Source organism: Sminthopsis crassicaudata, chromosome 1 (assembly GCF_048593235.1).
Source record: "Sminthopsis crassicaudata isolate SCR6 chromosome 1, ASM4859323v1, whole genome shotgun sequence".
Classification (NCBI taxonomy): Eukaryota; Metazoa; Chordata; class Mammalia; order Dasyuromorphia; family Dasyuridae; genus Sminthopsis; species Sminthopsis crassicaudata.
In genome coordinates, this window is record NC_133617.1 from 33,394,060 (window position 1) to 33,406,252 (window position 12,193).

Here is a 12,193-nt window from a genome sequence, read left to right on the forward strand (position 1 = left end):
CAGCTTCAGTTATGACTACCCGGCACGGGGCCTCCTCGCACACCTTTGCTTCGGAGCAACCCCCACCCCACCTCTCCTTCCCCGCCGGGAACCACATGTAGTGCCTTCGGGAGACGCAGGACCAGCCTTCAGGGGTTCTTGTCCACTTTCTTGGAAACGCGTGTCCGAAACTCGGCGGCCGTCGTTGTCCCCGCCCCTCCCCTGTGGGCGTGCGAAGGGTCGGGGCGCTTCCCTCGCGGCCCAGGCGTCTTCCCGGGCCTCAGAAAATGCCCCTAGAAAGGTTACGGAAGCCGGGCTACTCCCTGAGGCACCTTCCCCGGGGGGCCGCGAGCTTTCGGGCAGCCTGGGGTCTGGGATCTCGCGGGCCGGGAGTCTCTCGCGAGAGCCAGGTTCGCCCGCCGGGCCGCGTTTGAGTCAAGAAGGCGGTTTTGTGAACACTGAGTTGGGCAGGTAGAGGCGGGGGCTCTCCGGGGAGCGGGGACGCGGCCGCCAGAGGCCAGTCCCCGCGACCTGGCCGGCCGCTCTGGGGAAGGCAAGCCTATGGAGTTTCCAAGGTGTGACCCGCCGACTCCGACTTTCTCCCGAGGCGGACGGGAAACACCACGCTGCGGCCCACTTATGAACGCGACAGCATTCCCCCGCAAGGTACGTGCGGCGCGGCGCTCCCTCGCCTCGCCGAGGCCCAGCCTCGCCTCCGGGCCTCCCGCGGCCCGGCCTGGGCCGGCTCCTCCGAGTTCTCGCTGTGTCCTCCCCTCCAAGTCTCCGCTGGGCCGCTCGTCCCGTCCTCTCCTCCCTCCCCGCCTCCCCAGTCCCCTCATCCACCCGCTTCTTCCCTCCGGGACGGTCCGGCGTTTGCCCGGGCTCTCCTTAGTCTGTGAGCTCCCGGAGAGCAGACACTCAGCGCACCCTTAAAGGCCACCGGCTGACCGACCTAATCCCTCCGCAATCCCTCCGCCCCCGACTGCTCCTAGCGGCTCTCTTCCCTTTTTTCCTCGCTTCGTGCCTCCGGTGTTAACTTTGCCCTTTCTGCTGTTGTCTCTCATTTTTTACGTTGCCCGTTCTGTCCGTTTCCATTTCTCTCTCGTTTAACTCTTCTGTCAGTTTAACTAGCATTTATAGAGTGCCTGCTGTGTGGCAGCCGTGTGCTTTCCCTGTGCATTGATTCATGCGCTTTACCCCTCCCATCCACCTCCATCCACATCCTGCCTTTTTAACAGAGGAAAAGAGTCACCGCCGTCTGAGAGCGAGCGCCTGTAATATTCCGGATCCACAGTTCCTAATCGCACCAAAGATACATTTCCTCATGTATCATGTAGTGATACATTTCCTCATCTGTTTCCTGGGAGCGGTTTATATTTATTACATATAACAATAATGTTTATAATTATTACGTGTAATGTACATCATATAACTTTGGACTTAGTTTGTGGAGGGAGTTGGGCTTTGACTTGGGGGGCTCGGTTGGGTGGGTAACTCCTTGCATGGAAAGCCCCTCCACCAAGGCAGAGCGGGACGCTGTCTGTCTCTCCCAGTCTCAGGATTGTTTAAAGGCCTTGAAATAAAGTCCCTCCCTTGCTCACCGTCAACAAACCGAATTTATAGCTTCAGACCCTCTTCTGTTCCCCCTTCCCTTCTCCCCTCCTCTCATCACTGTGCATTTTAACCCTGATTCTGCTGACTTTGCAGTAGTTCATCCAGAAGCCTTGGGGCAGTGTGACAGAAATGTTCAGGGTTCTAAGCTCCCTCTCGGTAGTTATCTCTTGTGTTTTGTTATTTGTAAATAAGGGGGTTGGACCGAACTGCGGAGGTTTTTCCCACTCCAAGTCTCCCACCTAACTCTTGCTGAGTGTCTGCTGCCCTTTCACCCTTTGATCTCTCCTTCCTTCCTGCCCGCTTTCTGTGTCCCACCCATTCCTTCTCAGTGCGGCCTGAGGGACCATCGCTTGAAGGACTGGGTGTGATTAACACTGCAAAGAGAAGACTCAGGGGGAAAGAGTGAAAAATACATTTAATCTGAGTGAAAAGGAAAAATCCATAAACACTGGGAGCTATAAAAGAGGTCATTGGGCTGTGTGAGGAATGGCCCCGGGTCCCCAGTGCCTGGGAGGCCTCTGGAGAACCCCCTGTGGTGATATTGTAGAGAGAAGGGCCCCAACCTAGTGGAGGCTTCTGGGGTTCCTTCCTTCCAGGGCAGAGCCTCTGAGAGCCTTCACCCAATGAAGGCTTCTTGGCTTGGCTTTCTCCGATCCTGGGACACTTCTGTCCCTTCTAGTGTCACAGTTCTTCTCTTTCCCATCTGGCCTCTTTGGGGTCTGCTTTTTCCCCTCTTCTCTCTTTTCCTCTTCCAAACGTCCTCTTTTCTTTCTAGGCTTCCCATCTGTCCTTTCCTCTCTATTTTCTTAACTTTCTCTTTCTCTTCTTGTTCTCCCCTCTCTTTCCTTCCTCTGCTCTAATTTTCTGTTCGTTTATATTTATCGGTTCAACATTAACACCTAAAAACTGATAATCTAAAGTTTGTGGGAGTACTTACATTTGAGCCATTGAGTGTACAGGGTAAGTACCATGATCCTCATGTTACAAATTGAGTTGCAGAATAACCTGCTCATGGTGACAGAGCGAGCAAATGTCAAAAGTGGAATTTGATGGAAAATGCCATCCACATCCAGAGAAAGAACTATGGAGTCCGAATGTGGATCAAAGCACACTACTTTTTACTTTTTTTAATTTATTTTTTCTTTCTTGTGGTTTTCCCCTTTTGTTCTGAGTCTTTCACAATATAAGTAATGTGGAACTAGGCTTAACTTGATTGAATATCTATAACTTTTACCAGATTACCTGCTGTTTTGGGAAGGGGCGGGGAAAGGGAGGGAGAGAGAAAAATTTGGAACTCAGAATCTTACAAAAATGAATGTTGAAAGCTACCTTTATATTAATTGGAGAAAATAAAATATTACTAAGTTTAAAAAAAAAAGAAATGATGAGCAGATTTCATAATAGTCTGGAAAGACTTACATGAACTGATGCTGAGTGAAGTGAACAGAGCCAGGAAAATACTGTACACCATAACAGCAACATTGTGTGATGATAACTGATAAACTTAGCTCTTCTCAGCAACGCAATAGTTCAAGACAATTCCAAAAGTCTCATGATAGAAATTGCTTTAAAAGAAATTGCTATTCACTTCCAGATAAAGAACTATGAAGACTGAATGCAGCTCTAAACATACTCTCTTCAGTTTTTTTTTTCTTGTTTTTCCCTTTTGTTCTGATTCTTTTTTTCACAACATAACTAATATGGAAATATGCTTAGCATGATAAAGGAAGGAAGGAAGGTATGAAGGAAAGGAAGAAGGAAGAAAGAGAGGGAGGTGGGAGAGGATGGACTAGATGATCTTATCTCCCTAAGTTCAAGTCCATCCTCAGCTGTTTACCAGTTGTGTGATCCTGAACAAGGTATTTAACCCTGTTTGCCTTAGTTTCCTCATTTGTAAAATAAGCTTGAACAGGAAATGGAAAACTACTCCAGTTTTTGCCAAGAAAACCCCAAATGGGTCAGACATGGCTGAACAACAGCAATTTAATGTTGCCTTTTGAACAATTCTATTGAAATAAGAGTAATAGCCATTTAATGTAAGCATAATATGGTACAGGGATGTGTCTAATTTTAATTAATAAGTTTGGAATTGTGGTAGATACATTTTTAGCCCTGAAAACCATTAACAAATCAAAACTATTGCTACACCAAAGGCCATCAATCACTAAGCATTTATGAAGAGCTTTCTCTGTTCAGGTGTTGTGCCAGGGGCTCTGGACACAGTGATAGGAATGAAACATTTATTTCCTTGGGGATTACACTGGAGAAGATGACATGTATAAGTTTAGACATATTCCAAATAGATTAAAAAAAAAAAAAAAAAGGTGGAGGGTTCAGAAAAGAATTCTGTACTTGAAGGAAACAGTCCAGTCATGGGGGCCAGCAGTTCAGAGGGCTAGAAGGAGGAGGTGGAATGTTAGTGACTCTGTGCCCTTCCCTTTTTATGGTGGTAATTTTTAAAAATTACATGATCCTTGATATGTTTTTTAAACATTTGGAATCCTGATTTGCCCTGTTAACTGGGAAGGCTGAGCCTGGTGGATCTCTTGAGGTCTGGAGTTCTAAGCTGAAGAACAGCCAATTTGAGTGTCCATGCAAAATTCAGCATTTGTAATGTGAGTCCTCAGAAAGGGAGGGAGGGAACACTGGGATGCCCAAGAAAGGTTCAAGCTAGCTGTCTAGAACCTGAACTGGTTAAAGTCCTGTCAATCAGAACAGGCCATGAGTAGCTTTCTCACATCCAGCCTAATTATGTGTTCAAAAGATAATTAAAAAACAAAGCACTTGATATTTCCTTTTTTTTTTTTTTTTTTAAAGCTTTTTATTTACAAAACACATGCATGGGTAATTTTTTCAACATTAACCCTTGTAAAACTTTCTATTCCAAATTTTCCTCTCCTTCCCCCCCACCCCTCCCCTAGCTGGCAAGTAGTCCAATACATATTAAATATGTTAAAATATATGTTAAATCCAATATATGTGTACATAGTTATATAGTTATCTTGCTGCATAAGGAAAATCAGATCAAGAAGGAAGGAAAAAGAAAAACTGAGAAATAAAACAAAATGCAAGCAAATAGCAGAGAGAGTGAGTGCTATATTGTGGTCTACACTCAGTTCCCACAGTCCTCTCTCTGGGTGTAGATGGCCTTTGGAACTGGCCTGAATCATCTCATTGTTGAAGAGAGCCATGTCCGTCAGAATTGATCATCATATAGTCTTGTTGTTACTGTGTGCAATGATCTGGTTTTGCTCATTTCACTCAGCATCAGTTCATGTAAGTCTCTCCAGACCCCTCAGAAATCATCCTGCTGGTCATTTCTTACAGAACAATAATATTCCATAACATTCATACACCATAATTCATTCAGCTATTCTCCAACTGATGGGCATCCACTCACACTTGATATTTTCAAGGCAGTTCTACATCCTGAAAAGACAGTGGTGAAAAAACCCAATATGACCCCTGCCCTCAAGCTGCTTATAATCTAATAAAAGGGATGTGAAGTGTCTACAAATAACTCTGATGCTGGTAGAATGGGATGAGGGCAAAGAATGAATACAGGGAAAGCACTTAAAGAAAATGTGAGGTTGGAAAGACCATGAAAGAGGTCAAACATGGGAACGAGGACAAGTTTCTTGGAAGGATTGGCACCTTGAAGAAAGCAATTTCTGTGGGCAGAAGTGAGAAGGCATGCCTGTGGGCATGCATGGAGCCTAGTGAGTGAAGGGTGAACTAAGGGAATAGCTACAGGGCCAGTTTGTCTAGAGTGGGCCCAGAAGACTGGAAAGAGAGAGCAGAGCTGTGTTGTGTAGGGTCTGCTCTCTTAAAAATTATTGAAGACCCTACAGAGTTTTTGTTTATGTGGGCTATGTCTATCAATATTTATCATGTTAGGAATTTAAATGGATAAAATATTAAAATAATGATTTCTTTAGAATAACAATATTGGGGCAGCTAAATGGTTTGATGGCCTTGGAGTCAGGAGGATCTGAGTTCATATGCCGCCTCAGTCTCTTAACACTTCGTAGCTGTGTGACTATTTCCTAACTGTTGATAGAATAAAATATTTGGGAATCTATCTGCCAAGGGAAAGTCAGGAACGACATGAGCAAAACTACAAAACACTTGCCACACAAGTCAGATCTAACCAATTGGGAAAATATTAAGTGCTCTTGGATAGGTTGAGCGAATATAATAAAGATGACAATGCTACCTAAACTAATCTATTTATTTAGTGCTATACCAATCAAACTCCCAAGAAACTTATTTTAATGACCTAGAAAAAATAACAAAATTCATTTGGAATAACAAAAGGTGAATTTCAAAGGAACTAATGAAAAAAAAAAAAAAAAAGCCAAATGAAGATGGCCTAACTATCTAATGTAAAACTATATTATAAAGCAGCAGTTACCAAAACCATTTGTTATTGGCTAAGAAAGAGATTAGTTAATTGATCAGTGGAATAAGTTAGGTTCACAGGACAAAATAGTCAATAACTATAGCAATCTAGTGTTTGACAAATCCAAAGGCCCCAATTTTGGGATAAAAATGCACTATTTAGGGGGGCAGCTAGGTGGCTCAGTGGATAGAGCACCAGCCCTGAAATCAGGAGGACCTGAGTTCAAATCTGGTCTCAGACATTTAACAATTCCCAGCTGTGTGACCCTGAGCAAGTCACTTAACCCCAGCCTAAGGGGGTGGGGGGAGATGCACTATTTGACAAAAACTGCTGGGAAAATTGAAAATTAGAATGGCAGAAACTAGGCGTTGACGCACACTTAACACCGAACACCAAGATAAGATCAAAATGGGTTCATGATCTAGGCATAAAGAATGAGATTATAAATAAATTAGAAGAACATAGGATAGTTTATCTCTCAGACCTGTGGAGGAGGAAGGAATTTGTGACCAAAGAAGAACTAGAGACCATTATTGATCATAAAATAGATACTTTTAATTATATTAAGTTAAAAAGCTTTTGTACAAATAAAACTAATGCAGACAAGATTAGAAGGGAAGAAGTAAATTGTGAAAACATCTTTATAGTTAAAGGTTCTGATAAAAGCCTCATTTCCAAAATATATAGAGAATTGACTCAAATTTGTAAGAAATCTAGCCATTCTCCAATTGATCGTCAAAGGATGTGGACAAATTTTCGGGTGATGAAATTGAAACTATTTCTTGCCATATGAAAAGATGCTCCAAATCACTGTTGATCAGAGAAATGCAAATTAAGACAACTCTGAGATACCACTACACACCTGTCAGATTGGCTAAGATGACAGGAAAAGATAATGACAAATGTTGGAGAGGATGTGGGGAAACTGGGACACTGATGGCATTGTTTATGGAATTGTGAATGGATCTAACCATTTTGGAGAGAAATTTGGAACTATGCTCAAAAAGTTATCAAACTGTGGATACCCTTTGACCCAGCAGTGTTACTACTGGGCTTATTTCCCAAAGAGATTTTAAAGGAGGGAAAGGGATCCACATGTGCAAAAGTGTTTGTGGCAGCCCTTTTTGTAGTGGCTAGAAACTGGAAACTGAGTGGCTGCCCATCAATTGGAGAATGGTTGAATAAATTGTGGTATATGAATGTCATGGAATATTATTGTTCTATAAGAAACAATCAGCAGGATGCTTTCAGAAAGAGCTGGAGAGACTTACATGAACTGATGCTGAGTGAAATGAGCAGAACCAGGAGATCATTATACATGGCAATCAATTCTAATGGAAGTGGCTCTCTTCAACAAAGAGAAGATCCAAATCAGTTCCAATTGATTAGTAATGAACAGATCCAGCTACACCTGGAGAGAGAACTATGGGAAATGAGTGTGGACCACAACATAACATTTTCACTCTTTCTGTTACTGTTTGCTTGCATTTTTCTTTTTCTTCCCAGGTTATTTTTATCTTCTTTCTAAATCTGATTTTTCTTGTGTAGCAAGACAACTGTATAAATATGTATACATATATTGTATTTAACATATACTTTAACATGCTTAACATGTATGGGACTACCTGCCATCTAGGGGAGGGGGTGGAGGGAAGGAGGGGAAAAGTTGGAACAGAAGTTTTTGCAAGGGTCAATGTTGAAAAATTACCCATGCATATGTTTTGTTAATAAAAATCTATAATAAAAAATAAAAATAACTTTTCCAAAACTAAAAAATTAGTGAGAAAAATGGCAGTTTAATCTAATTTGCAAACTTCTTTAATGTTTAGCTAGCTTAATAGAAGACAGGTAGATTCTCCTAATCTGCTTCTCCATTCAATCTTTTGAGAAAATGTTTTGGTTGGAATACATGAATAAATCTGGCCTTAGTTATGTAATTGGAAAGGAGAGGAGATTTTTAATTGGCTAATGATATTTTAGAATGATGATAAAAATTTTTGACCTCACGTGCCCCCTGAAAGAATCTCAAGGACTCCACTTTAAGGTTAGCTACTTTAAGCATCTCTATGGGTCCACAAAAAATCTCACTGAAAATTGCTGCTCTAAGTAATAGGGTCTTGGGAACTCCCATAAATCTTCAGACCCTGCTTTAAAGGGTACAAGCAAAGTACTATGAGCAGTCAGATCCATTTATTAGGAAGAATTATGGCAGCAGCTGTGTGAAGGATGAATTGGAGTTAGGGAAGAATCCATGGTGAATGATGGTAGTGTCCAAAGAAATTGGGAAGAATGGAAGATCTGGGGAAGAAAGTAGGAGTTTGGCCTGGAGCATGTTGAATTTGCATTATTACTACATCCAGTGGAGTTGTCCAGCAGGCAGGTGGATGACTGGAGCTCAGACAAAGCTTGGACTGGGGCTGGATTTTGGAGGTAACTGTATAGAGATGGTCACAGTGGGAGTGAATGAATGAAAAAGTGAATATTTGCTGAAAAGCACTTTGCTGAGTTCTAGAGACACACACACATGCTCGCTAGATAGCCTCTGCCCTCCACTAGCAAAAGACTTGGGGACTTGCCTTCTCTGTCTTCTGAATCTCCCCAACTTCCAAGGGTTTGTGCTTCAGCCTCCAGCCACCACAAAGGTGGACTATGGAATGAATCTGTCTCAGCCTCTGAGAGTTTTTAGTGTGCTTGTCCTTTCTGGCCCTGAGAAAGTCTTGCTTATATGCCCCACACTGAGTACACACCTATCATTATATCATTAGGAAACCATTATTTGTTGTAGGATTAAATCAATGCTAAACTAAATTTAACCATTGTCTCCTTGATTCCACTAAGTATCTTTTCCAGGTTCTGGCCCATAACATCTCCTTGTAGGATCAGATCAATCATACTGAACCATGCTAAATTAGAGAACTATTGTCTATCTATTCCACTGACTTAGTACCTTGTAAGAATCCTTTGTTTCAAGTTCAGAGTTCTGGCCCATAACAGTCAACCAAGAGAGATCAATATAGTTTTCTGGCACCTGCAGGGACTTATTGATTGATGCTGTAGAGGTTGCTCTCTCTACTTTTAGGAACGACTTAACTCTGGAAGCCTCATCACTGCCAGGGGTCTTGGTTAGAGTCATGGAATCAGTAAGTAGTGGAGGCAAAATCTGAATCTAGGGTTTCTTGTCTCAGAGTCTGGTCCTTTGTTCTACTGTAAAGACTCTCAAGACAGCTATCTTCTTTTACAGACTTAAAATCCATTGTCCTTCCCATTGAGCAAATAGCACAGTTTAGTTTTCAATTCAATTTCCTCTCATAGCAGCATGTGGATTGGTTCAAAGAGGCATAGAATTTGGGTTTACAGTAAAGGCAAAAAACAAGAATCTTTCTGTGTTAGACTAATTGTTGTTTTGTGGTGTCTGACTCTTCATGACCCCTTTGAAGTTTTCCTGACAAGGATACTAGACTGGTTTGTCATCTTCTTCTCCAGCTTATTTTACAGATAAGGAAAGTGAGGCAAGCAGGGTGAAGTGACTTACCCAGGGTCTCACAACTAGTAAGTGTTTGAAGCTGAATCGGAAAGATGAACCTTCTGAATCCAAGCCCAGCACTCTATCCACTGTACTACCTGGATGCCCTCTTAGACTAATAGCCTTTTAGAAAAGAAATAGCAGGGGGCAGCTAGGTGGCGCAGTGGATAGAACACCAGCCCCGAATTCAGGAGGACCTGAGTTCAAATCTGGTCTCAGACACTTAACACTTCCTAGCTGTGTGACCCTGGGCAAGTCACTTAACCCCAGCCTCAGAAGAAAAGAAAAAAGAAAAAGAAATAGCAGTGGATAGAGTTGGACCTAGAATTCTGAATTCATGTGAATTCAAATCGTACTGGGACACATATTAGCATACATATTAGCCATGCTATCCTGGGCAAGACACTCTCAAACTCTGAAAATAAAGATTATAGCAAAAGCTTTGTACCAGTTGCCAATTTTGAAAAACAAAATAAAACAAGCCAAAGAGCTCAGAACTTTCTTTATTCTGTAGGAGGAAGGAAACTAGACACGGGTACTAGGGGCTCCTCTATGAGGAGATAGAGTCGTGGCTGGAGAAAGAACCAGGCAGTGAGGGACTACAGCAACAATGAAGCACATTTGGCCAGTGAAAGAAAGTCTGTTCTGAATATGGAAATATGTTTACAAGAATTGCATGTCTGACCTATGATTGCTTGTTGTCTTGGAGAGGGGGTGGGGACAAGAGGGAGAAAAATTTGGAACACAAGTTTTGCAAAAGTGAATGTTGAAAACTATCTTTGTATTTGGAAAAATAAAATACCATTAAAATAAAAACAAATTAAACAATAAAAAAAGTATTCCTAGAAGGGCTTTATGCCCAGAATGTGATTCTTGCAGGTGCTTGACCAAGCTCAGGGATCACCTGGGGACCGGCTCTGTGATTTCACTGCAGCCAGCTCTGTCATCCCAAGGATGCTGTTCTGCTGAGCTCAGGGCACAGCTTGCTCCCTAGACTTAGCTCTGGAAAACAGTGGATCTCCTGATAGTAAAAAAGAGAGGTGAGAAGAGAGGGGTGGTCTAGCATGGAGCCCTGACATTACTTACCCTTCATCTGCCCCAGTTTTCTCAGCTGTAAAACAGAAAAGCACCTACTTCCATGGGATATTGTGACCTTCAAATGTGATAGTTTGTAAAGTGCTTTGCAAACCTTAAGGTGATGTATAAATGCTAGCTGTTAGTATTATTATTGTTATGGGTAATACAGGTAGAATGCCAGGAAATCCTCAAAGGGCCGACTACAGGAGACTGCTCATCTTTGAGGATATAGATTTAATATGTTTATTTTGTCATTTCTTTATGCTCTTTTGTAAACCTTGAGGATAATAACACTCAATGAATTCACTTAATTCTGAATTATATAATTACTTGCCACCAGACCAGTCTCTTATTTTGAAAAATGAGCTTAGTATCCTTTTGAGAGTTTTCTTAATTGTGGGGTGGTTTAAGAAAAAATGTTTTCTTTGCATAGAACATCATCTATTCAGAAATCGAGGCCCACACTATTGAGAAACAGCGGAAAGAATTGCAACTGTTAATTGGGGAACTACGAGATCGGGACCGAGAGCTCAGTGAGATGGTTCTGGCACATCAGAGACAGCTTCTGGCATGGGAGGATGATCGGCAGAAAGTGTTGACTTTGGAAGAAAGATGCTGCAAATTGGAGAGTGAGTACCACCCACGCCACTGCTCCCGGGCTGAGTGCTGTGCTGGGGGCACTGCTGGAAGGGGCTCTTGGGGACCAGGGCAGCCCTCGGAGCAAGGGCGGCCCAGCAGTTATTTAAACTGAACGCTTTGCAAGGGATCCTTCATGCAGGCTCTGGCACATATGCGGCACTCCACAGATGCTCATTCCCTTATTGGAGGAGAAATCAAGGCCCCACTTTATGCCCTCACTAGATCAAACAGGCTCCCAAGGGTGTGACACATATGCCCACGGCACAAATGAGTGCAGGGATGTGCCCTGGAGAAGGATGGCTGCCATGCTGAGGGCAGTCCGAGGAGAGGTTAGGGCAGGCTTCTGTGGCAGGGAGCACTAGCAAATAAACACAGGCAGCCTCAAGTGCAGTGGGGAGAGCCTGGCCTCCAAGTCAGGGAGCGGCCCTGGGCCCGAGCCGCTCTGCCACAGACTGGCTGTGCCTGACCTGCTCAGGGCCCTAGCAAGGCACTGCATCCTCTCCTGGGACTGTCCTTTGCCATTGAGATCCATGTCCAAGCTGTAGGCCTTTCCTCCAAAAAGGGGGGAATTCAGCAAGTGTGAGGGAGGAGGAGAAGCCACAAACCTGGGCCACACTGAAAGTGCAGGGCTTGAGCTGGCGGGGGGGGACATGCTGATGGCATGGGGAGGGGGCCCCAGATAAGCTGCAATGAGGAGTGTGGAAAGGAAAGCAAAGCAGAGGGGGGGGGGGCGGGAAGCAAGCGACATGATCAGGGCGACATGATCAGTCCCCCAGGTCAGGTATTGTGTCAAGTCCTGTGCTTGACACAAACTCATTTATACAATCAATGATATCAAAAGAGTGAGCCTCTTTATTTTGTTTTTGTTTTCTCTGCTAAGGAGGATGATCTTTGGATTGTCTGTTAAAACAGAACAAAAAATGGCTCTTTAGGAATGGATGTCAGAGCTATGGAGATGC

General features: G+C 43.3%; 1 protein-coding gene across 3 annotated transcripts in view; it reads left to right on the forward strand.

The window, feature by feature from the left end:
• Positions 1 to 115: 115 nt before the first annotated feature.
• The window catches only part of CCDC62 (coiled-coil domain containing 62), an 85,293-nt gene continuing 73,215 nt past the window's right edge, over positions 116 to 12,193 (forward strand). For all 3 annotated transcript variants that reach the window (XM_074298588.1, XM_074298597.1, XM_074298605.1), the window contains exons 1-2: positions 116 to 645; positions 11,029 to 11,224. In XM_074298588.1, coding sequence (XP_074154689.1) covers positions 541 to 645; positions 11,029 to 11,224 — 301 coding nt within the window. In that variant the 5' untranslated portion in view covers positions 116 to 540. The remainder of the gene's footprint in view (positions 646 to 11,028; positions 11,225 to 12,193) is intronic.